This window comes from Rhinolophus sinicus, linkage group LG02, assembly GCF_036562045.2.
Source record: "Rhinolophus sinicus isolate RSC01 linkage group LG02, ASM3656204v1, whole genome shotgun sequence".
Lineage (NCBI taxonomy): Eukaryota > Metazoa > Chordata > Mammalia > Chiroptera > Rhinolophidae > Rhinolophus > Rhinolophus sinicus.
Window position 1 is genome coordinate 150902760 of NC_133752.1, and position 26076 is coordinate 150928835.

Here is a 26076-nt window from a genome sequence, read left to right on the forward strand (position 1 = left end):
TGTGGACCTCTCGTCTGTGGGCAGAAGGCTTCCTCTGGTTTTCTCCTTGTCAAGGGGAAGCTGCACTGTTCAGACAGCATGACTACTCTGGGCCGTTTAGCATCATGAGGACCAGTGTGTCTTTCCAGATGTGTCACTCAAACCCCTTCCTCAGATGAAGGCAGGACCTGCTGTGATGGTCATTCCAGTGTCCTGGCCCCTCCCAAACCAAACACCAAGTTCTGGCTTTTTCGAGACTCGCTCACCTACCTGATCTCCTAGGAATCTAGGCATTGGGACGATTTCCCTCCCCCTCCTTGCAATGCATACAAGTGACTTCTAGTCCAATCTGTTTACTTTGCTTTCTTGATGCCCTCCTCCCATTGGTCAGCCGTCAGAACCAGGACACCTCCTTCGTCTTCCCCTCCTTTGCCCTCCTGCCATGGCCCCTCTTGTCATTCTGCAAACACATCCTGTTCAATAGAGACTGAAGTTTCTGTCATTGAGAATAGAGTGATCCATAAACCTGGAAAAGAGGGTCTCAGATTCAGCCAGGCCAGGCTGGAATGTGTGTGTGGGGGGGGGTGGGGGTAGGGGGTAGTGGTCGGGGGGCCCTTAAACATAGCTCCCAAGACTGCCGCAGGGAAGAATGGGCAGGGGTAGTGATGGGAAGTAGGCCTGCTGCCAATGGATGGTGGCTGGAGGGGCGGGGAGGCAGCGATGGAGGGAGCACAGGACTCCCACAGGAATGCTGGCAACTCTTGTGCTGCTCAGAAGTCACGTCCATAAGGCGAAACACAAACACACACAAATCTTTAACTCCTTTGATGCCACCACTGCCCAGATTCTGGGGCCAGCTTTCCCTGGTAAGACCAAAACCACCTCTTCCATTCCCTAACTCTGAGTAGAGTGAAATAGTCTCTAAGGGTTTAAGTGAAGGGGGTGGAGTAGTACTTCCCTTGGTCTCCCCACCTCACTCCTCCCAGCCTAACCTGGTCATTGGGCTTTTAATGAGGCAGTGGCGAGGGCTGCGGATCCACGGCATGGTGTCCTCTGGGCGCACACCTGGGATGTGGGACCTCCAGAAGCTGACGTTCTGAGCATCAGTCAAGGGGACTCTGAAGACCTGATTGGGGACTGAATGGTTTGGGGAAGGGCAGGTTAGCCAGTTTCTTTGAGTTCTCTGCTCCCTTTTGTGCCTCAGGGCAGCACAAGCCCAACATACCGGGTTTCCCTGAAAATAAGACCTAACTGGAAAATAAGCCCTAGCATGACTTTTTCAGGATGACATCCCGTGAACATAAGCCCTAATGCGTCTTTTGGAGCGAAAATTAATATAAGTCCTGGTTTTATTTTTGGGGAAACACGGTAGCAACTGGGCCTGACCAGGTGCTGGGGATTCCTAGGAATTCGGTCACCACACCCAGCTTTACTTCCGGATTCCAGGATTTCACACCCTTCATGGTCAGTTGAATCAGTCTTGGTTCTTCCTGCTGCTACTAAGCCCATCTCTAAGAGAACTTTCCCCAAGTGCTAGAACAGTGGAAAAACAAGTGGTCAACCCACTTGGGAAATATAGAAGATGGGTCCACAGGTTCATTTCCTCCCTCACCCCCCCACCCCTGGGGCTCAAGCATCCTCATTCCCTTCCCTCCTTTCTGAAGTAATTCCTTCCTTTGTTCATACCAGGTAAATCTCTGAAACTTAGCAATGCTATCAGCTCAAGTTTACATACTGCTAATAGATATCATTTATCAAATGCCAATCATGTTCTAAATGTTGTACTAGGTGTTCTTAAAATTTTGAAATAATGTCAGACCTGTGTAGATTTTTTTTTTTTTTTGTATTTTCACTCTTTATTTGGATAAACCTATTTGGATAAATCTAATTACACCAGTGTATAAAACTTGTATATTTTGAAAACTTAGAATTATATCCTAATAGTCTGCTTATATAGTCTTTGTAATCATTATTTTTTAAAAAATCCATAATATACCATTGAGTAGACGTTACATTTTGACTTAGTTATTTTCCTATTAATTGACAATCTTTTAAAAGGTTTGTTATTAGAAATAACTCTTAGATATTCCTTCATGCATATGTCTTTAATTTCTGAAAGCATCTTAGTTTTTTTAATTAAACTTTAATTTTGTGATAATTATAGATTCACGTACAGTCGTAAGAAATGATACACAGAGGTTCTGTGTACCCTTCACCCATGTCTCCCCAATGGTAACATCTTACAAAACTGCAGTCCCGTGTTACAACCATTATAGCCATGATATTAACAGATTGTTATAGAACAGTTCCATCACTACAGGATCCTGAAGTTGCCCTTTTATAGCCATACCCTGAGCCCCTAGGCCGCCCTTGGTGATCAATCTGTTCTGTATAATTTTGTCATTTTAAGAATGTTATATAAATGGCATCATACAGTATGTGATCTTTTTGGGATTGGCTTTCTTTATATAGCATAATTCCCTGGACATTCCTACAAGTTATGGCATGTATTCGTAGTTTGTCCTAGATGCTTTTTAAAGTTTCTCTAACTTTCACACAATGCTAGAGTATTATTTCCATTTTCAGATGGTCCAGAGAAGTTAAGTGGTTAAAAGAACTTGCCCAAGGTCACACAACTTGTTTGGAGTTTAACCTCAGTTCAAATTCCAAAGCGAGTGCTCAGTCTTACTGTAACTCCTCAAACGCATAGCACAGAATAATACACAAGTATTTTCCTAAATTGTCTCATTTTTGGTTTGATCCTCACAGCAATTCTGTAAGATTGGTAAAGCAGGCATTTTCTGTTTCTTGTTTTGTTTTTTAATGAATGAGAAAGCATGTTAATAAAGGTAAGTGACCACTCTATGTGAGACATTTAAAAGAGGCAAAACTAGGACTCAAACCTAATCTTCCGCTTCCATGTCTGATTCAATTTTTATTTTACCTTGCTCACTCCACCATCCAGGTCCACTTTGTCCCTCATCTTCTCAGTCCCTTCTTGGCTTTTATTTCCTGCCCTATAACCCTGCCCCACCTCATCCCAGCCGTTCTTTAGGAACTCAGACATACCTACTTTGCCCCTAGCAAGGTGCCCACTCCAAGATACTTACATGTCTTTAACAACACCTTCCGTACAGCTTCATGGTACCTCTTGTGGCTATTCTGGTGCACGGAATAATTCCCATCTTCTGAGGTTATCGGGGGAAGCCTAGTGGGCACCAGTTCCTTCTGGTCTGAAACGAGAGCAGAATTTCGGTAAGTACTTGGCAAATGGGGCTGTTTGATTCTCTGAGTCTCTATTCTCCGTGCTAACCAAGAACGTGACAGGGATCTCTCTTAGCCACTCACATCTGATTCTCGATTCTTGGGATCCCAGGGGTCAGATCACAATGCCCGGCACAGAGGGGAGGGAGGGAGAACCCAGTGAGGATGAGATGTCCTTCACCACTCTTGCTCCTCCCTGACTGCTGGATTTTGTGTGGCCTGCTGGAATCAAGATATTGACAGATACTCAGGATGAGTGCAGGTGGAAAAGGCCCCTTATATGGATGGACACTCCTTTCCTGGGACTGGCATATTTGCAGAGCCTTAATTGGTCTAATAGGGGAAGTTATGTTTGAGCTAAGTCTTGGAGGATAAGGAGGAGTTTGTGGGACATGGTAGTACCAGGGAGAGTGTTTCAGGCAGCAAGATAGCAAGTGTTAGAAGCATTAGAGAGGGCTCAGAGCTTGCTATTGATTTGGAGCCTGATTATGCTAGGTAAAGTGCAGAGAGACGGGATGGGGCTAATGTAGAGTAAGGGAGGGTAGGGTGGGGTAGAGCTAAGCAGTATAGTGTAGACCTAGTATTCTTATGAGCGTTTGGGAAGCCCCTCTGAGGCAAAACCTATATATCACTAGGCTGAGACAGATCTTCCTTACCCAGTGCTATGGTCTGAATGTTTGTGTCCTCCCCAAAATTCATGCTGAAAACTTAATGACCAAGGTGATGGTGTTTGGAGGTGGGGACTTTGGGAGGTGATTAGGTCATGAGGGCAAAGCCCTCATGAATGGGATCAGTGCCCGTATAAAAGAAGCCTGAGAGAGCGCTCCCTTGCGCCTTCTGCCATAAAGAGAAATCTGTGACCTGGTGGAGGGCCCTCACCTAACCATGCCGGCATCCTGAGCTTGGATTTCAGCCTCCAGAACTGTGAGAAATACATCTCTGTTGTTCATAAGCCTCCCAGTCTATAGTATTTGTTCTGGCAGCCCGAACAGACTAAGGTACTCAGCCTCTCTTGCAGCCAGGGCGTGGGCAAAGAGTTTGGGGTATGTCAGTCAACACATCGGTTCCAGATTTTGAGTCAAAGATGAGGTTGCAAAGAAGCAGGGACGTGTAAAGCTTTTTTCTGCTGATGGGAAGTTGCGGCAGTGAAGATGCACTTGTTTCTGGTAGCAGCACCCAGGGCCCAGCGTCCTTTGTGCGAGCAGTGCCCACCACCGCAGTGCATGCTGCATGCCGGCCAGGTCTGTGGCATGGTTCTGAACGTTGTTTCTGGTAACTGTCCACCAAGCTTGGTTCTCTGTTCTCTCTACAGCTTTTATGTGCTTCCCAATATTTTTTAAAACTATTGTATAACTGACATATAAAAAGTTGTACATATTTAACATACTATACAACTTAATGAGTTTGGAGATAAGTACACACCTGTGAAACCATCACCATAATCTATGCCATAAACATATCCATCCCTTCCAAAGATTTCACCCCACCCTCTTTTTGTTATTATTTTGTGATAAGAACATTTAACATAAGATTTAACCTCTTAGCAAATCTTTAAGTATATAATACAGTATTAACTATAGGCTCTACGCTGTACAGTAGATCTCCAGGACTTATTCATCTGAAACTTGTATCTTTTGACTAATACCCCCCCCCCCCCCCCGTTATCCCCTCCCGCCAAGCCTCTGGCCACCGGCATTCTATTCTCTGCCTCTATGAGTTTGGTTATATTTGGTTCCTCATATAAGTGGTATCATGTAGTATTTGGTATTTGTCTTTCTGTGTCTGGCTTATTTCACTTAGCATAATGTCTTCAGGTTCATGTTGCAAATGGTAGGATTTCCTTTTTTTTTTTAAGCTGAATAATGTTCCACTGTATACATATACCACATTTTCTTTATCCAGTCATGTGTTATGGATGTTTATGTTGCTTCCATATCTTGGTTATTGAGAATGATGCTGCAATGCACATGAAAGTACAGATATCAGTTTGAGATACTGATTTCAATTCCTTTGAGTATATACACAGAAATGGAATTGCTGGATCATAAGGAAGTTCTATTTTTAATTTTTGGAGAAACTTCCATACCGTTTTCCATAGTGGCTGCACCAATTTACATTCCCACCGACAGTATACACGAGTTCCCTTTTCTCCACATCTTCAACAACCACCCCTTGTTATCTTTTGCTTTGTTTTGTTTTTGATAATAGCCACTTTAACATGTGTGAGGCGATATCTTATTGTGGTTTTAATTTGCATTTCCCTGATGATTAGTGATGTTGAGCATCTTTTCATACGTCTGTTGGCCATTTGTGTGTTTTCTTTGGAGAAATGTCTTCCAGTTCCTTTGCCTACTTTTTAATAAAAAAAAATTTTTTTTTTGCTATTGAGTTATAAGAGGTCTTGTTATACATTTGAACATTAACCCTTTATCAAACACATGGTTTGCAAATATTTTGTCCCATCTGTAGGTTGTCTTTTCATTTTGTTGTTCATTTGCTATGCAGAGGCTTTTTTGTTTGGTGTAATCCCACCAATATTCTTTAAATAAATTCATGTTCTGCTTAAATAGGATTTGGCTTGTATCTCCAAATCCTGAGCTGTCAGGAACTAGATGAAAGTTGGTTGTTCTCTCTGGAAATGGTTGTGATCACTGCCTCACCTCTGATGGAGAATGAAGATGCCATTTCTTTTCTGGAGTTTCTTCCTCAGCTCCAGCTTTTCCCCTTCTTCCTGGCTTGGTCCCACTCATTCACCAGCTCTGTCCCTCCTCCCTCCATTTTGCACTCCAACGGAAATCTTCTTTAATATTCTGAGATAATGACCCTGCCAGAGTGAGAAGGCACTATTTGAATCCTTTCCCTCTCCAGACAGTTGAGGCCTTGGAGAGGCAACAGAGTATAGAGTTCTGGAAGCCTGGCTGGAACAAGGGGGCTGATCTGTCCTTCAGCACAGGTTGCAGCAATGAGATCGGCTAGTTCCTGGAGGCAGTGTCATTTGAGTTCAGTTGTTTGACTTCAGGCAGAGTGTTCGTGGTCAAGTAGATGTAGACTGAGGAGAAAGCAGGCACATATTCCTAGTGGGCAGTGGGATCTGGACTGTGCAGATTTATTGGTCTGAATGCATGTGACAGTGGGAGCTCGTTTTCTGGTCGTGAGGCTCAGACTGATTGTCCTTAAGGGTACAGCCAGACGATCTTCTCTATTATCACAGTTTCTAAGTAGCAGGTTCCTGGCTTCCCATATGGATGGTCGCTATGTGCTTGGAGGTGGCTAGACAGTATCACCCACTAGGATGGCTTCCTCCTGAATCAAGCACCGGTTAGCATACTCCTTACATCAGTGTTTGGCAAGCTGGAAGATATTTTTGGTAACCATAGCTTTCCCAAGCTTTCTGGTTTGAAAGTACCTGAGGTGATGGGTAGTGAGGAGGTAGGTAAGAATCATGCCACAGCCTCTGTGAAAGGGCATGTTTTGGGTAGAGGGATGCAAGGAGCTGTGGCAAAGGAGTAGAATCCATCATTTTGTTGCTGGATGGTACAACAGAGGTTCTTCATTTGCCCAGTTAATACCATGTTCCATATGGTTTTGGGGGGTAAATAGATATGAAGTGCCCTGGACAGCTTCTTTTAGAATTGGGCCATAAATTGGGAGTTGCCATAGTTCCATTTAATGCTTTGAATGGACTGTGAAGAACATCTGGGATGGTGCAAAAGAACTTAGGTGGATCTTACACTTACTCAAATTAACGTTGCAGATTTCTCGATATTATAGTCTTCCCAGGGCCACTAGGTCATCCCAAATCTGCCCATTGTGTCTTAGTTGAAACTGGGGCTGATAGGCCACAATATTTTCAGGTTGAAGAATTTTCAGACTGCATCTGCTTCAGCGGCTCCCAGAATTCTGACTGCCAGGTTAGGGCACTTGCCTGCCTGTTCCAGATGCTTAGTACATAGCGGTGATGATACCTAACACAAGTTATTTGCAGTTGTCTTGAACTTGGTGTCACCGCTAGCAGAGTAATACCACCCTGACTAGAAAATCATACAAGATCAGCTTAGAGAAATGTTGTGGTATCATACATAAAAAATGACTCCTGTCCAGGAGGTCATACCCAATGCTGGGCATTGATCCCTTTCGATTGGCTGGGGCATTAAGATGGATTGAAATTGGCTGACGTGTGTTTGGAAGGCTATCTTGCACTTATTGTCTTTCTTGACACAAAGAAATTGCCAGCGCTTTGGGAGGAAGTGGACAGGTGCATGAGCCCAATCCTCAGGGCATATTTCACATGTGGGGGAGTTTCTTCACCTCCATGTCCAAACATTTCTTCCTCAAAGTGGTGCACTTGTTCAGGACCCTGAACACAGGGGAAGCAGATGGGGCATGAGATAACAGAGGACGTAAAATGGACTTCATGGATCTTCTGGAGATAACTACAGCGAAAAGAGCTAATACTTAGTGGATGAGCTCGGCACAACTATGAAAGGTAGGTACTATGATTATCTTATTTTAAATACGGGGAAACAGAGGCCCAGAGAAGTTTAGTAATTTTCCCAATGTCACATAACTAGCATATGGCAGACATGAGTTTAACCCAATCAGTTTGGCTCCAGAGCCTACACTGTTAACCACCACACCAGACTGGCTCTTGAAATAATCTAATCAGAACATCCAGGAGAGACCAAAGACTAAGGGAAAACATGGACTAGCCTCTTTTTTTTTTTTTTTTTTAAAGATTTTATTGGGGAAGGAGAACAGGACTTTATTGCGGAACAGTGTGTACTTCCAGGATTTTATTCCAAGTCAAGTTTTTATCCTTTCAATCTTAGTTGTGGAGGGCGCAGCTCAGCTCCAGGTCCAGTTGCCGTTGCTAGTTGCAGGGAGCTCAGCCCACCATCCCTTGCGGGAGTCGAACTGGCAACCTTGTGATTGAGAGCCCACTGGCCCATGTGGGAATCAAATCGGCAGCCTTCGGAATTAGGAGCACGGAGCTCTAACCGCCTGAGCCACTGGGCCGGCCCTGGACTAGCCTCTTGATGGGCTTCCTTGTTACAGCTCAGTGGGGGTTCTGTCAAGTGTGTCTGCTCACTCTAGATCAGACTTGAGTTGGGTGGGGGACATGATATCTTTACCGTGATCCACAGGCAGAAGAATCCTGGCTCCCTGAGTTCCCATGAAATGTGGGATGTCATTTTCTAGGCCAGCATCGGGGGAGCAGAGCGGACTGGAACTTGGTGGACACTGTGCAATTGATTGGACCAGTCCCAGTGCGGAAGACCAATGGGGAGAGGCTGAGCCCTGTGGGAAAAATGGCCTGTCTGCTGCAGTACAGTCACCCCACTTTGAATGTGCCCACTCCCTAGGCTTTGGCGGATTGTAGCTATGAGTAGCTTTAGTAACTTCTCCCCTCTAGTTTTAGGTGGCTAGGGGATGGTGGTCTTTAGTACCTATACAACATATGGGTTTCTAAGATACATTTTTATAACTACAGTAGTTCTATCCATTTGGAAAGGCATAGAATCTCAGAGGCTTTGGCCAATTCATGCTTGGCTGAATTCTTGCTCCTGTTTGAAAAGCCAGGACTACAGTGCCCTCTGCTGGAGACTAAGGATGGCATTCCTGGCTGTCTTCTAACAGGTGAGTGAGTCACCGTCAACAGGCAGCTCAGAGAGAGGTTGGGACACCTAGTGATCAGGCAGAGGACATTCCAGCCAGGGTGGGGAAAACCATCTATTACATCCTCTGACAGGATGCAGAAAACGGTAATGCACGTCAGATGTGCTCACTTTTTACAAAGACTCTAGACTTTTTCTTTGAAGAGATTCATTTGCAGCATGGAAGTGAGAACAACTCTGAGGACTAGTTAGTGAATTCCTCTGGGAAGAGGAATAATAAAGGCAGCAGTGGAGGGAGATGGCATGAGCCCCTTTGGATGTGCAGAGCTTGGAGGTCATTGTGTCTGTGGCTAGAGGGCAGTTGCTGGAGAATCTGGCAGTCATTTGTCTTAAGACAAGAACAAGCACAATCTTTCCTGTCCCCTCCCCTCCAAATTGATTTGCCTCTGAAACTCCTGTCAGTGAGCAAGGTCCTGAGTGTTATGATGCGGTCTGGTTTGACCTGAGGTTTTCATATAACCAGGTGAGGGAGTTGTCTCAGAAAAGGGCCAGATAAGCAGGAATTTGTCTGAAATCAGCACCAAAACACTCCTGGACCAAGGGAAGTGTCCAGGTAAGAAGCTGAGAGTAGATGGGAAAGCAGCGTTTAAAGCAGGTGGTGAGAGATTCAGCAAAAGAAAGGACAGATAGAGGGCCATGCTCCCCTGGGCAGGATAGAGAAGGGAAAGCTTAGGTACTCAAGAGACCAGGGCATAAGGTGAACTAACTCTGGAAGCTGGGCTGAACCTGCAGGGGCCACCCATGTTAGGATCGGGAAGGGTGAATCTGGGATGGGCAGGAATCTACTCATCGGTGGACATGAGAGTTCTGGGCACTGGTCAGGGGTGCTCTTCTGTGGGCAGCTGTAGTGACCAGGCTCTTCAGGGCCTGGATGAAATATCCTTTGAAGCCAGCCAGCATAGTTTGCTTCTCAAGGAATCTTATGGTTAAAAATATTGCTTTCCAGGTTTATCCTGGCAAGTTGTCTGGAGAATTAGACAAAGATATTCCAGTCATAGGATAGGTATATATTCCACATGTGAATAGTAACTTATATATTATGGTTTATAACTTTTCTTCCAATCATCTGTTGTACAGTTTTATGTGCTAGGTCATAGGTGTATTACATACATTACTTTATTTAATCTCCACAACACATCTATAAGAAAGGCATTATTATCTCCATTTACAGGTGAGAAAACGGAGGCATTCTGAATTCGCTTAGTGTGATTTAGCCCCTGAATCTGAACAACTTTGGGTCCCTGATAAAACTGAGTTTCTGAAGCCGAGGATAGACCAGAGAGAGTACGCTCCCCACACCCCAGTTCTCCTATTTTGGTTTTTCTATTTTGGTTCTTGATCAGGGGAAAAAGAAAGGAAGGAGGCGGGAATGGCAGAATATTTGGTTACATGTGCTGACTCACCTCTGTGAGTTTTCATTATGACTATAATAAGGAAAGCTTGAGTGGGCTTTTTTGAGTCAAATGTTAATACACTCACACCTACTAGAAGAAAAAAAATGCTTATCTTCTTTCAAAGAAAAATTGTAAATGACTTAAAAATATCATTATAGTAAGAGTGTTAATAATGAAAAGTGTTAATATTAACAGGTTCATTTTATGGTTGCTGGTAAAGCTTTTGCTGAGGGGCCAGGTAAGAATGTGCTTGATCTTAGCATGGAGAACAGGTGGAAGTGCCAGTGCTGTAGACAGAAAAGGGTCAAATCACTTGAGTGAATGTGTTAACAAGGTGAAACCAGCCAGAAAGAGAACGGGACCAAGCATCATTCTGAAGACAAGCATGGATGACAAATAAGAGTCTTGCAAGATCATTTGGGCTGTGGAACTAAGGTTGAATATAGAGTCAGGAACTGTGGGTTCCTTGTTAATAAATATAGAAATTGGGATTAGGAAGGCCGGGGTAAGCAAGGTGGATGTGGCTTGCTAGGAGCCAAAGAGAATGCTGTCTTTTTTCCATAATCTTCCCACCCTCCTTGTGAATTTCCCAAACCAGTTCCAAAGTAATAAAAAGGTAGGAGACAAGGTCCCCATTATGTTCCTCATTCCTGTTGAATGGAATTTTCAGGTGGAAGTCTGAATGACGTGGTTGAAGACAAACTTGGCAGAGGGTAACCAAGTTGCCTGAATGTCTTTGTGGAAAGCGTAGGATCAGAAATATTGTTCTAAGGTTCTTTTTGTTATGAGGTCACAGATGATGGGCAGAGTACACAGATATTTCAGGTGTGCACAATTAAATGGCTTGTCCAAGTGGGAATGAATTATAGGCTTCTGGTTGGGATGCAGTGGAAGCAGTCTGGGATCAAAAGGGGAGGTAGAGGTGATTCACTATAGTTTTGGCCTTGAACTGCTTCTAGATTTTGAAATGTGCTCTTATGAAGGTGAAGCTCTTGCCTCAGTGCGACACATGGCTGGCTTGTTCTCATTCTTCAGGGTGTTGCTCAAATATTACCTCCTTGATCACTCTGTCTAAAGTGGGCCTTCCCAAGTTGCTCTCCATCATGGTGATCGGCAAACTCAATTGCCAATAAGAGCCAGGAAGATGATAATGAGTAAAGCAAACTGAGTAAGAAAGCTGTCCCACCTAAAGAGGCAACTGCTACTTTGCTCTGGCTGTTTGTGGTCCTCTGGGTATTTAGGGCCAGTGTGGTCAGTTCTAATTTTTAAAGAGAAGTCAAAAGTGTGGGTGTTACATAAAAAATATTCTGATTTTTAAATATTGGCCCAAAATTTAAAAAAAGCACTCTGCAGGCTGTATCTAGCCCTCTGGCCAGCAATTTGTAACTTCTGATTTATTGTCTTGCCCCCTCATTTCCTTCCCAGCACTTGTTACAATACAATCTGTGAAGATCTTGTTTATTTACTTATTTATTTCTGTTAATCACTGTTGTATTTCCAGTGCCTAACTCGGTGCCTGTCACAATCGGTTCCCAATAAATAAACATCTGATGTTGGATGAGGAGGGGAGTCTGGATTGGTGTCTTATTTAGGAGCTTTTTATATATTCTGATTATATATATATGAATTATACATATGAATATATACAGAGGGTGCAAAAAATGTACACATTTTAAGAGATGTTATCTACATATTACTTTTAGAAGTTCAATGGAATTTTTAGAAGTTCAATGGTAGCAATGTGTTGTATGACATTTGCTCAAAAGATGGCGTTAATCAAATGAATGCTAGTGTCATTCATTGTAGTACAATTTTAATACAGTTTTTTTCTTTCTTAAAATGTGTATACTTTTTTTGGCACCCTCTGTATATGTGTGTGTTTAAACACATACACACATCTATATATGGCAAATATTTTCTCTCAGTATCTTGCCTTTTAACTTTATGATGTCTTCTGATATACAATTTATAATTTTTCACTTAGTAAACATTGTCAATCTTTTCTATTAGGCTTCTGGGCTTTATGTTCTATAGGGAAAGTTATCCAAAGCCACCCTGATTCTAAAAATATTCTATATTTTCCTCTAATATTTCTGTAGTTTTGTTTTATATGTTTAGCTTTTTAATCCATCTGGAATTTATTTTTGTGTATGATATAAGGTGGGAGGTCTTTATTATGGTAAGGAATATCCTTTTATTTTACAAAGTATTTTTAAAAATATCAAATGCCTTTTTAATTTCTAGTGAGAGCGCTGTATGTATCTTTTTGTTTTTTTCTTATTGGGGAATATTGGAGAACAGTGTGTTTTTCCAGGACCCATCAGCTCCATGTCAAGTCATTGTTTTTAATCCAGCTGTGGAGGGCACAGGTCACTGGCCCATGTGGGAATTGAACCGGTGACCCTGGTGTTATGAGCGCTGCGCTCTAACCACTGAGCAAACTGGCTGCCCATGTATGTATCTTTTTAATTTGACATATAGATGTGATATATTTTATTAATGTATTCCCTAATATTGTCATCATTGTATTCCTGGAATAAACATACTTGATGGTAGATGATTGTCTTTAATATATTCTTAAACCTGCTGGTAGGATTTGTCCATTTATATTTACATTGGTCTGTAGGTTCCTCTTTTGTACTATATTCTGTATTGTTTTGTCATTTTATCAGTTTTGTGTAAGTTTTATAAAATTAATCAATTATTTACATTGTTTTCTGTGGTTTTAAGAGTGGAATTATCTGTGTCTGAAATTTTTGAAAAAATTTCCTATCAAAATTATCTGGGCCCACAGCCTTGTTTCATGCAACTGTTTAACAACTTTAATTTCTCTTATGATTATTGATTTAATAAGAGTTTATACATATTTATTTTAAATTTGTTTTATAATCCAAACATTAAAAAACTTTTTAAATTTTGATGAAATCCAATTCATCTAGCTTTCAGTCTGTTGCTTATGTTTTTTGTGTCATATGTTAGAAACCATTGCCTAATCCAAAGTTATTAAAATTTTTCTTCTAAGAGTTTTAAAGTTTTAGCTCTTACATTTATGTCTATGATTTTGAGTTAATTTTTGTATATGGTATAAGGTGAGGTCCGGTTTCATTCTTTTGCATGTCAATATTCAGTTTATGTAGTACTATTTGTTGAAAAGGCTGTTCTTTCCCATTGAATTGTCTTGAAACTCTTGTTGAAAATTAATTCACCATAGATGTAAGCATTTATTTTTGGATTCTCAATTCTATTCCATTGATCTATAACCAGTAGCATACTATCTTGATTACTGTACTTTGTAGAAGATTTGAAATTGGGAAGTGTGTCTTTCAACAATGTTATTCTTCAAGATTGCTTTGGTTATTCTGGGTCCTGTGCATTTCCATATGAATTTTAGGATATCTTTTCAATTTCTGCCAGGTACCATTATCCTTGGGTGATATTTTAGCACAAGGAATTATGAGAGTCTAAATTGCGTCTAGAAAGTGATCTCACATTTATCCCTCTCCTACATCCCAATTCACATAGTAAATTTGGCAAACATTCAGGAATCTCCAGCGTGGTCAAGGACAAGTATATCTAAGTTTTTATTAATAATTCTTTAAGATGCTGTAGTTTCTTGATGTATTTTAGAACATTAAATATGAATAGCTCAATATTATTTACAGTAGAAACCTCCTGCAGAAGCTCCATTTAATAGGTTTGCTGGATTGATTAATGTTCTCCATTTGCTGTGAAATATTAACAGATGCCTGCAATACTCCAGTTGCAGCGGAGAGCTACTCTGTAGCTACCTGCATACTTCTGCTTGAGCAAGTTGAATCGTATGCTTATCAAGAGCCAGTTGTTTTTCTTCTCCAAATAATTTATGCTAGTTTTACTTTTTGATTGCAATTTTGTACTTTAATGAAATAATATTTAAACTAATGGAATATGTGTTAAAAACACAAAAAGAACAGTGGTTTTTACAAAAACTCAGTTAAATATTTTGGAAAAATTCAATAAATCTTTAAAAACTACTGTAAACTTTAAGTTAAAATGGATGTTAGAAAGTCACCATTTTGAAACTATTATAGAAATAACTGATTCATGCAGACCCATCAATAGATGCTAAAACTAGTGGGTATAAGAAGAATAGCGTATTTACATTTTTTCAAAGTGTTTTCCTGGAAATTATCACTAATTACAAAACAAAAACAGGAACTTGACAGTGGAGAAGACTGGCAAACACCACCTTCATCAAATGGTCAAAGTTAGTATCACCAATAATTGGATAAAATGTCATCATGAGCCTCCTGATGTGATGTACTGAAGACATAATATTGCTTATTTCTTACAAAAATATTTAAACCTAATCTAAACATGAGAAACCTCAGATAAATCCAAATTAAGGAAAATTCTACAAAATGTCTTGCCCATACTATTAAGATGTCAATGTCATAAAACACAAAGGAAGGCAGAGGAATTTTTCCAGATTAAAAGTGACTAAAGAGGCATGCTAAGTAAGTGCAATGCTTGATCTTTAATTGCATCCTGGAAGGAAAATTTTTGTTGTAAAGGACATTAATGGGACAATTAACAAAACTGGAATATAGACTATAGCTAATTAGATAACAGTATTGTATTGGTGTTAAAATGTGCTAAGTTTGATACCTATATTGTGGGTTGTTATCTAAGGAAATGTTCTTATTCTTAGGAAATACAAACTAAAATATAATCGGATATAATAAGAAGCAATTTATTCTCAGGTAGTTGAGAAAAAATATATATAGAGAGAGACAGAGATAGAGACACAGAGAGAGAGAGAGAGAGAGAGAGACAGACAGACAGAGGGAAAGCAAATGTGGCCAAATATCAATAAGTGACTAATTTGGGTAGAGAGTATAGGGAATTTCTTTGTACTAGTCTTAAAACTTTTCTATAATTTTACAATTATATTACCAAAAAAGTTTTTAAAATAATTAATTGATCATATAAACTTATTTCCTAAACAAATTCCGTAAATTTGCTAAATGACATCAAAATAACAATGGTGGAATAGTGGCATTAACCAAGGGCAAAAAGAGCAAGATATATTTCAGTGGAAATATCGTTTGGAAAGTGGAAAGTGGATAGAGGGGTGGTAACTAACCTATCAAGATGGAAAAGTTCTAATTTAAGTTTCTGAAGTGGAGGATACATCTAGAATTGAGCTAATTCACCTGAGAGGCTTAGAATGTCACGGGTACCACAAAAGGTGGGAGTAAAGAATAGGTCTGAGAATAGGAAGGTGGTCACTGAAAACTGTCTACAGAGCATGTGGCACAACCAGGCAAACCACCCTGTCCCAACAAGGAGATGAAAGATTTCTCTGTCCAGCAGTCCCACTTCTGGGTATCCATCCAAAGAAAATGAAAACAGGATCTCAAAGAGATATCTTCACTCGCATGTTCATTGCAGCATTATTCACAATCACTAAGATATGGAAACCTAAGTGTCTGTCATGGACGAATTGACAAAGAAGATGTGGTATATATACACACACACACACATACACAGTGGAATATTATTCAGCCATGATAAAAGAAGGAAATCTTGCCATTTGCAACAACATGGATGGACCTTGAGGGCATTATGCTAAGTGAGAAAAATTAAGGCAGAGTAAGACAAATCTGTATGATCCCACTTATATGTGGAATCTAAAAAAGCTAAACTCATAGAAACAAGACGTAGAATGGTGCTGGGAGTTGGGGAGAATGGGAAGATGTTGGTCAAAGGGTATAAACATCCAGCTATAAGATGAATAATTGCTGGAGATCTAATTATTATAATCAATAATACCGTATAATATACTTGAAAGGTGCTAAGAGAATGGATCTTAAATGGTCTGACCACAAAAAAGAAATGGTAATTATGTGATGTGATGGAGCTATTAGCTAAGGTTATGGTTGTAATCAGTTCGCAGTATAGTATAATTGTATGAAATCAACATGCTGTACACCTTAAACTTACACAATGTTATATGTCCACTATATCATAATAAAACTGGAGAAGAGAGTCTTCTTTGGAGGAACTGAATCTAAAAGGCACCGCATTCCTGGACAGGATTCACTGAGAGGGCTGGCATATGGTGCAGGACTAAAAGTCTGATGGTTATCAAGATCCTCAAAGGTGAGACTCTTGATACCCCCTTTCTCCTGTCCTGGTCCCAGTATGCTAGTAGACAAGCATATAGCCAACTCCCAGAGAAGTAATTATACAATTCTTCCCTGGAGAAATTGTAGAGATCCAGAGAAAAGCTCCCAGTGCAGCCTACAGTGGGTAACTCCCCCAACAGGCTTCTAGTCAGTGTTTTCGTTGCTCCCTCTTAAGTTATAACAGAGACCCAAAGATCACCAGTTATTTAACGCTAGTCATCAATGAGAAAAATAGAGACCAAAATAAACTCAGAGGAAAAAGGGCCCTGAGGAGACAGAGCTAATGTAGGGGACAGAACAGAACTTAAAGTGTAATATCCACGAAGAAAAGAGAGAAAATATGGAAAAGGAAAGCAGAGGACCAAAAATGGCATTGGAAATTAAAAATACAGTAACCAAAATAAAATGTTCTGATATAAAGGTGGGGTGGTTTTCACATATGTCCATGACTTCTTTGATATTCCTTCCAAGAAGTGGAGCTTATTTCCCCTCCCCTTGTGTGTGGGCTGGATTTAGTAACTCTTTTCTAACAAATAGAATAAAGTGGAAGTGACAGTCACTTTTGAGACTAGGTCATAAAAAGGCATTGTGGCTTCCTTCTCTCTTTCTCAGATCACTTGCTTTGAGGAAAGTCAGCGCCGGGTGAGAACACTCTGGCAGCTTATGGGAAGGCCCATGTGGTAAAAAACTGAAGTGTTGTGTCAACAGCAGGAGGGGAACCGAGGTCTTCAGCCACCGGATGACTGCAGCCCTTGCTGGCAGGCCGCCTGCAACCACAGGAGAAGTCCTGAGCCAGAACCACCTCGTGAAACTGCTCCTGGATTCCGATTCACAGAAACTGTGAGGTAGTAAATGCTTGTCGTTTTAAGTCTCTGTGTTTTAGGGTAATTTGTTACACAGCAATAGATAATCAACACAGAAGGTTGGAAGATAAAATTGAAGAATCTCCCAAAAAGTAAAAATTTAAAAACTCAAAGAAAATATAGAGAAAGATGAATAAGTTAGAGGATCAAGTCAGGAGGTTTTATAGCTGACAAATGGAAGTTCAAAAAAAAGAGAGAAGAGAGAAAATAGAGAATAAATTAAATTAATAAAGAACTAATAAAATTAATTTTCTCAGAAATGAAGGGTACAAATTTCCAGATTGAAAAAGCTCCTGGATTGTCTACCACAATGAATGAAAAAAGACCTATAGCAAGTTCCATCATTATGAAATTTCAGAACACTAGGGAACAAAAAAAAATTAAAAGCTTCCAGAGTGAAATAAATCTCACACAAAGGAATCCAACTGGAAGCCAGAAGCCAATAAAGACATACGTTCAAAATTCTCAGAAAATGATTTTCAACCTAGAATTCCATATCCAGAAAACTGACAAACAAGTGTGAGGGTAAAATAAAACCATTCTGGACTCAAAAAATATACTTCCTACATATTCTTAGAAAGCTATTTGAGGATATATTCCAGGAAAGCGAGGGAGTAAACCAAGAAAGAAAACATGCGTTCCAGGAAACAGGGAATAAAACCTTGGAGAGGGGCAAAAGCAAGTTCCAGGACAAGAGCTAGTACCAGGCTTAGAGAGTGAACAGTCCAGACTAGAGTGGGTTTGGAAAAAATAGAATTGATAGATTATCTGTTGTGTTTTGAGTGATTGGAAAAACATTATCACTCGGCATTTGACAGAATTGTTGAAGTATTTTTTGGGGAAAAAATAACAACAGTTACATGGAGAACCAGGTAAATGAAAAAATGGTGGTGATTCTTAACTCTAGGGATAAAGAAAAAGTTGAACAAGAAAGGAAAAGTTATCACAGTGAAATTATTTGGCTTAGTAGTGAACAGATTTTGCATATCTGTAAGACTGCAAGACTATTGATTTAAACTTGCATTAGTGTTCTATTGCTGCATCACAAATGACCACAAATTTGGTGGCTTATAACAATATCCATTTATTATCTTATAATTCTGTAAGTCAGCAGTCTGGGCAGGCTTGACTGGGTTCTCTGCTTAGTCTCACAAAGCTGAAATCAGGATGTTGGCTGGGCTGTGGTCTTACATGGAGGTTCTACAGAAGAGTGCATTTTCAGGCTCATTCAGTTTGTTGGCAGAATTCAGTTTCTTGTGGTTATAGGATTGAAGCCTTGCTGGCTGTCAGCCAGGCTACTCCCAGCTCCTACATGCCACCCACATTCCTTGGCAAGTGGCCCCCTTGTTCTTCAAAGCCAGCAATGATGCATCAAATCCCACTCATGCTTCTCATCTCTGAGTTCCTCTTTTGCCACTAGTTGGAGAAAACACTCTGCTTTTAAAGGGCTTGTGTGGTTAAATTAGGCCCACTTAGATAATCTCCCTTTCTCTAAATAAGGTAACAATCACTAGAGTGTTATGCATCATATTCAGAGGTTCCACCCACACTCAGAGGGGAGGGGATTATAAGAGGGCAAGGTTCATTGAGGGCCATTAGAATTTTGCCTACCACAAACCTAAAACTGACAGAACTATACCTGAAAAACTAGGCTGGGAGAGGGGAAGTGCAGGGTATGGCATAAGAAAGCTATATTCTCAACTGTCATAAAAGGAAGGCAATCTATAACAACTAAAAATGGATAAATCGATACATGTATATAAACATTTTCTTTAGAAGTATGAAGGTGAGTACCAAGAGAAACAACTAAAATAGTTGAAAATGATTGTCTCTGGAGAGTGGAGGTGAGAGGGCTGGAGCAGGACACTTATTTTTTTTTTTTAAATGTGTTTTTTTTTAATTTTTTTTTTTTAATTGGGGAAGGGGAACAGGACTTTATTGAGGAACAGTGTGTACTTCCAGGACTTTTTCTTTCCCCATGTCAAGTTGTTGTCCTTTCAATCTTAGTTGTGGAGGGTGCCATTCAGCTTCAAGTTGTCCTTTCAGTCTTAGCTGTGGAGGGCGCAGCTCAGCTCCAGGTCCAGTTGCCGTTGCTAGTTGCAGGGGGTGCAGCCCACCATCCCTTGTGGGAGTTGAACCTGCAACCTTGTGGTTGAGAGGACGGGCTCCAACCAACTGAGCCATCAGGGAGCTCAGCGGCAGCTCAGCTCAAGGTGCCATGTTCAATCTTAGTTGCAGGGGGTGCTGCCCACCATCCCTTGCGGGAGTCGAGGCATTGAACTGGCAACCTTGTGGTTGAGAGCCTACTGGCCCATGTGGGAATCGAACCGGCAGCCTTCGGAGTTAAGAGCATGGAGCTCTAACGCCTGAGCCACCGGGCCAGCCCCGGGACACTTATTTTTCATTATATACCTTTTGGACATGATCCTTTACATTTAATATTAGTTTGAAAAAGAAGTAAAAAGATAACTTTTAAATATTCCTATTGATTAGACGTGAGGGAGATAACTAAAAAGATTTGAGAAAAATCATACAAAAATTTGCTTATTTGATGCATCGAGGGGAAAAAATCATCAGTAGACACATTTTCAAAGAAATGGAATTGGCACACTGGTATATCAAAAAAAATGGTGACTATACAATTATGCAGGTACATGTTTAGTGAAACTAAAATATATAAGGTATGTATCTTTTCTTGATTCCCCAATTTCAATTTAATCTTCCTTTAAATTAACTAACCAACTATTTGTCTGATAAGAGAGATTCTACTGTGATTACATTCAACTTTCATTACATAACAGTTACTAATTGATCCAAGCTTGCTAGCTTGATGTCTAGTGGAGGTTTATACTGGGGATCCCCAGTTGGTGGTTAGGAGTTTATGGGTATTGATTAGGTGAGCCACACTCCAGGTCCAATGGCCAAATTTTTTACTTCAAAATGCCTCCCAGAAAGATGGGATCAGTGGCAACTAATTGCCTAAACTCTTGTCCCAGAAATGAAACTTCCTAGTTTTATTCGAAGAAATAAGATATGGTTGAACTCCTGGCATTGAGTTTTAACCAATAACTCCAGCAAAGTTTGAGTTTTAAGGAGAGAAGATAAATCCTATTGTTTTGGTATCTGCATATAATAGTTGGCCCACACAGTGATGATTCTGTACTGCACATGCCTGTGTGTGTATGAGAGAGGAAGAAAAGATCACAAGGCACCTACCCAGTTACTCTTTTCTGTGCTTGCAGAACACTGCTGTGAAGTTGTACAACGTTGTAACTCTCTTGGGAAGTTGCCCAGGGATTATGGAGAAGGTTACAAGGTGTCAACTTCATAAAGGAGTCCCCAAGTCAACAATTCTAGCCATTAGCTGAGCAAAAAGTTACCATTCAGCACCAATGAATGGTGGGTGCCTGGCCATCTTGAAAACCACCTATCGGGGAACAGTGAATTGAATAACTCTGTGTAAAGCCCACCCGACATTCGAACTTCAGGGTTTAGAGGTTAATAGGTCTTCCTAGAAAGGCAATCATTCGTATAGTGGCCTGCTCACAGCAGATCTGTGTCATTTGTCCCCATAAGTAACTGCTTAAAAATGAGCAGAGGCATAGGTGTTTGACGATTTGGAATCAAATTCTGGCTCTATCACTGTGACTTTGGGTAAATAAGTTCACCTCTTTGAGCCTATCTCCTGATTGGTAAAAACGGACTAGTAATACCCACCTCACAGGAATGTTGAGAGGATTAAGTGGAATCATGCATGTAAAGTGCTCAGCACAATGCCTTGAATATAGTACATACTAAATAAATAGTTGCTATTAAGTGCTTGAGCCAACAGAATTAGGGATTAATTAGAATTTAGTAAGTGGACCTGCTCTGTCCAAATCCTGAGAGGTAACCAGAGTGTAAAATGGAAAGGGGTAGGGGAAGCAAGCAGGGTGTTAGGGGTGGCAAATTTGATGTTCAGTCTTTCCTCTAACATTATTTTAGGCCAACAGTTTGGCCAAGCCTCCTGCCTCTGATAGTCTGCCACTGGAATGAAAGCAACTTGGGTAAGCAGATGATATCAGGATACTTCCCTGTCATCCCACAGGGGACTCCAGTTTTTATAAAGTGAAGTCTTTCCTTTTACCTAGCCTACAAAGAAATTAATCAGAAATGAGACCCAAGCCTCTTTGGACTGGTACCAAATCTTGTCCATAAGTGACTAACTGGGCAGGAAAATACCAGGTTTGATGCTTAGTTCTCTTATGGGGAGAAGTCCCATTTAGTAGGGGCAGGCAGGGTTGGAGCAGCCAGGAGAGGTCTGGCCTGGATAGAACAAGGGAAATTTGTGGGTTAGGCCAAGTGTGTTTCTCTGAAAGAGGGTGAAGAGTTCATTATTTGGAGACAATAGCGGCCCCATGGCATAATGCTGGAACCCAGATGAGGGCAAGTGGGAAGGGCTGGTGTAGGCTATTAAGGGATTCCTAGGGTCGATGAGTCGGACCCTTTGTACAGGTCTTACTTGGAAGCTGGATATGTAAAACAGAGTTTCTTTGATGGAATTCGAAAGAGGACAGAGAGTGCCAATGGAGGCCTACACAGTCTTTCAGTCTTAACTTTGTGCTGTATACTTTCTCTCTCACCCCATCACTCACCCCTATCTCTCACCCCAATATAACTTTTGCTATAGTACCTGTCTATACTTAATTTCCTTCACATGTATTCTTCATTCTGCCCAGAATACCCTTTCTCCTCCATGTCTGTGCTTTTAAACAATTCATTTTTTTAAGACTTTAATCAATTGTCACATATCCTACAACGCCTCCCCTAAGTTCTTGTTTTGGTTAGTCATTCAATATCATTTACTTATTCATTCACCCCCCAAATATTTATGAAACCTGTATTATGTGTGAGGTACTGCTAGGCATTGTGGATGTAATACAGACCTGATAATTACACACTGCCAACTAAAAATCCTTCAATGGCTCCCTATAGTTAAAATGCTTAGCATAGCTAACAGCATTCTTCAATTTCTTGGCCCCTGCCTAGCACGAGTATTCAAGGACTGCTTTCCAGCACCTATCTACTTGACCATTTATTTGTACTCAAGGACTTGGGAGTTCACTTAATATGGCTCTCAAGTTTCTATTCCTTTGTCTGTGCTATATTACCTTCTTATCTACTTGGCGAACTCCGATCATCCTTTAACACTCAGCTCTGGGAGCATTTCATGTGTGAGGTCTTCTCTAAAGGATCCTCCTATTCTCATTTCAAATCTGACAGTATCAGGTATTTCCTTTTTGGTTGCGTAGCATTCCATATTTAAGTTAACCATACACTATATTGCAAATTTTTTGTTTGCATACTTCAGCTGGTAGTTAGCCACTTTATGGCAGAGGCCTTATCCTATCTATCTTTGTAACCCAAATCAACAACAGAAAGTCTGGCACATCGTTGGTACTTAACAAATGCTGGTTAGGTGAGCAAATGAATACATTTATTTGATTGAACAAACTGGGTATCTTAATAAGGATATTAAATGATAAGACAGGGAACCTGAATGGATACTCTGCCTATTCCATACTTTTAACTAGTGTAATTGTTAATCTTGGGGGATAAATCTCTAACCCAAAGTAGAAAAGAAATGGCTAAGAAGTGGCCCTTCTAACCCTTGACTCTATATTACTCTTACTTGTTTCTTCAGTTGTGTCCCTTTTCTTGTGCCGAAAGGAATTTTGATATCCCAATAGATACAGGTTGAAGAAGGCCATCTCAGCTCCTTCCCTGTCCTCTCCTGGAATGTCCAGGCTGGAGCGCTGGACTGTGGTGTTTGGTAACCATGGTGATGTTCTGAAGAATTACTATGACTGACACTTCCTTTGTCTAAGGAGGCACAGCATTTATGGGTTCATGGCAGAGATGGAGTGGGAGTGGGCTAAATAACGTCAGGAAAATGGAGGAATCAAGTGCCAGTTACTCTTTTTCTTGCCCTAGTCTTTTATACTCTAAATTTCAGAAGACAGTGAGTAGAAAGGGCACTGACCTGGGCTCAAATCTCAGTGTTGCCATAGTCTGGGTGCCTGACTGGGTAGAGTAAGCCTGTTTTTTTATTTAAAAAAGTGGCGATGGTATCTATTTCATAGTTATGAGAATTAATGAGGTATGTGTGTAAATCTCTTCAGCAGTGTTCAGCATATAATGGAACCTTAGCAAACAGTATTTAAATCTTAATATGGTACTTTCAACGAGTCTTTTAAGTTATTTCAAGCAGTTGTGGGCTGAGCCAGTTCTTACTTTCAAGAGCCACTTGCTAAATTTTCAGCAGTTTTGTGAGCTGGATGTTAAACAAGCCATTATTAAAAATTAAATTATGTAAAATTACAATTGAATACATTATATTAAAAATAAAGGTAATAAATACTAAAAACTTTTCTCTTCCTAATTATTTTATTACACTTTACTATTATCTATGCTCATGAGGTTCTTTACATCTTTTGTGTCTGGATATTGTCTGTTTTTCTCTTTGCTTTTCATTTTGGGACATTTTTATTGGCCCATTTTTAAATTCACTGATTCTTGCCTTGGTTGTGTCCAGTTTACTGGTAAGCCCATCAAAGGCATTCTTCATTTCTGTTAGTTTTTTGTTTCTAGCATTTTGTTTTGATTCTTAGTTGTCATTTCTCTGCTTACATTACTCATCTGTTCTTGCATGTTGTGTACTTTTTCCATTAGAGTCCTTAGCATATTAATCATAGTTATTTAAAATTCCCAGTTTGATAATTCTAAAACTTCTGCCATATGTGAGTTTGGTTCTGATGTTTGCTTTGTCTCTTTAGACTGTATATTTTGCCTTTTAGCATGCTTTGTAAATTTTTTTTAGAAAGTCAGACATGATATACTGGGTAAAAGCAACTGAGGTTTATCTTTATCTAGCTGGGAGTTAGGCTGTTTCTAGTTTGCTATAGCTGTAAGTGTCAGAGGCTAAAATTTCCTCTGATGTCCTTATCTTTGGGCTTCCCTAGAAATTCCTTCTTAAATACTCTGAGCTTGTAGTTCTTCCAGATGTAATCCCATTATTACATAAAAGCCCTACTGATGTGTTGGTAAAATGGGGGAAAGTGTTCTGGAATCTTATTAGGTCTCAGTCTTTCAGTTAGCTTGTTTCCCTGGAGTGTGTGACCTTCACAAATATTTGTCTTTTTTCTCCCCTTAGGTGAAACAAAGTTAGCAGCTGGAGTTGGCTGTTTTTTTTCTCACATTGGTTAGGCCTTTAAATAGTTTTCCTTGAGGGCAGGCCTTTGTTGAGAACTGAATGCTCTGGGTGTATTTTACAATGGCTACCTTTCCCCTTTACCTGCCAGAAGGTTGAGATTTTTCTTTAATCTTTATAGTAAGACCTGTGGGGCTCCTGGAGGTAAAACTCACAAAAATGTGGGGGATCTCTTAAGTCTAGGTCCCCAGAACTGTTTTTAATCTCTCAGTCTAGTCTAGTTTCAGTTTCTAGCAATTAGTTAATTGCCCTTCAAGTATCCCTATCAAGGGCTGGTTCCAGTATTTTTTGCTCCCCAGTAAGCCATGATTCTGTTCTGCCTGTCTCTCTGGTTTTTGTGGTAGCAGCCTGCCCTGTCACCTCAATTCTCTGATGCATCTAGGAAGGGTAGTTGATTTTCAGTTTGTTCAGCTTTTTTTTTTCTTGGTTGTGAGAATAGGAGTGATGACTTCCAAGCTCTTTCCATGTCAAACTGGAAACCAGAAGTCCCTGTCAATTGTATCTGTGTGGAGGAAACACTATGTGACTGTGTGTTCATCTCTTCCCAATTTCATGATCAGTGATAGTCACATTGGTAGCTTGAAATTGGCTTGGGAGATAGTACTATAGAAACTGGCAAATGCTATAGACAAAGGCTTGACTTAATCTGTTTTATTGATCATCTAGAATTAAGAAAGTGATAGAGGAAAAGTTAATTATGTAGATTAAGCTTAAAAGTGTATCGTGTGTAGCCATTACATTCTCAATAGCACAGATTGAAATAGTCTTCCAGTATTCAAAACCTATTATCCAATTCAGCAAAGATGTTGCTCAAATCACTGACAAATAAGTTCCAACATAAGTCTCATTGTTTTACTTTCATCTTATAAATGCAAAAGAAAATGTCAACCAACAGTCAAAGCTATACTCGTTTGTCAAATGCAATCATAGGTTGGTTCTTGATTCGAGTTTGGCAAAAACACACACACCATGGTCAATTTCAAGATATCAATATGACATCACTGAATGTGGAGTTGGGGATAGTTAGGAATAGCACACCATCTTTTTTCATATTTTAATTTGGAGACTATAGGAATGTAGGGAGAAATTGTTTTAACAGTAGTAAATGGTAATGTTTGACATGATTGAAATATGACACTCATAAGCACAATGCAAAATAAGATGAAACCATGAAATATAGTATAATCCTGTATTAGATTAGTCTAGGGAATAGGAAGAATAGCTTTCTAGGTGTGATTTACAGAAAATGGAGTCCTATATAAACTATCAACAAAAAAATTCCTCTGGTTTAAGGTTTTGTCAACTGTTCCTTAAGGCAATGTGCCAGAAGGTTAGCATTGACAATAAACATGTACTGAACACCTACTATGTGCCAGATGGGTGTTCTGTCAGGATGCAGACATGACATTTAAGGTCACACAGCTAGTTAAAAGAATATCTGGGAATTTTGAGGATATTATACTAAGTGAAATAAGCTGGTCA

The 26076-nt window shown here is 40.2% G+C and overlaps 1 protein-coding gene across 1 annotated transcript; it reads right to left on the bottom strand.

Moving 5' to 3' along the window:
* Positions 1-395: 395 nt before the first annotated feature.
* SPMIP11 (sperm microtubule inner protein 11) lies at positions 396-4138 on the bottom strand. Its single transcript, XM_074324896.1, has 4 exons — positions 4123-4138; positions 3090-3287; positions 972-1116; positions 396-505 (listed from the first exon to the last, which is right to left on the bottom strand). The coding sequence occupies exons 1-4, from the start codon at positions 4136-4138 to the stop codon at positions 457-459; spliced, it is 408 nt and encodes a 135-aa protein (XP_074180997.1). The 3' UTR covers positions 396-456.
* Between the last annotated feature and the right edge of the window lie 21938 nt (positions 4139-26076).

Excerpts from the sequence above, each read along its gene's own strand:
- SPMIP11 (XM_074324896.1), bottom strand. Across the intron at positions 1,117-3,089 it reads GAAGGTGTTGTTAAAGACAT|TCCCCAATCAGGTCTTCAGA; the intron begins GTAAGTATCTTG and ends CAAACCATTCAG. Across the intron at positions 506-971 it reads ATTAAAAGCCCAATGACCAG|GTTTATGGATCACTCTATTC; the intron begins GTTAGGCTGGGA and ends CCTCTTTTCCAG.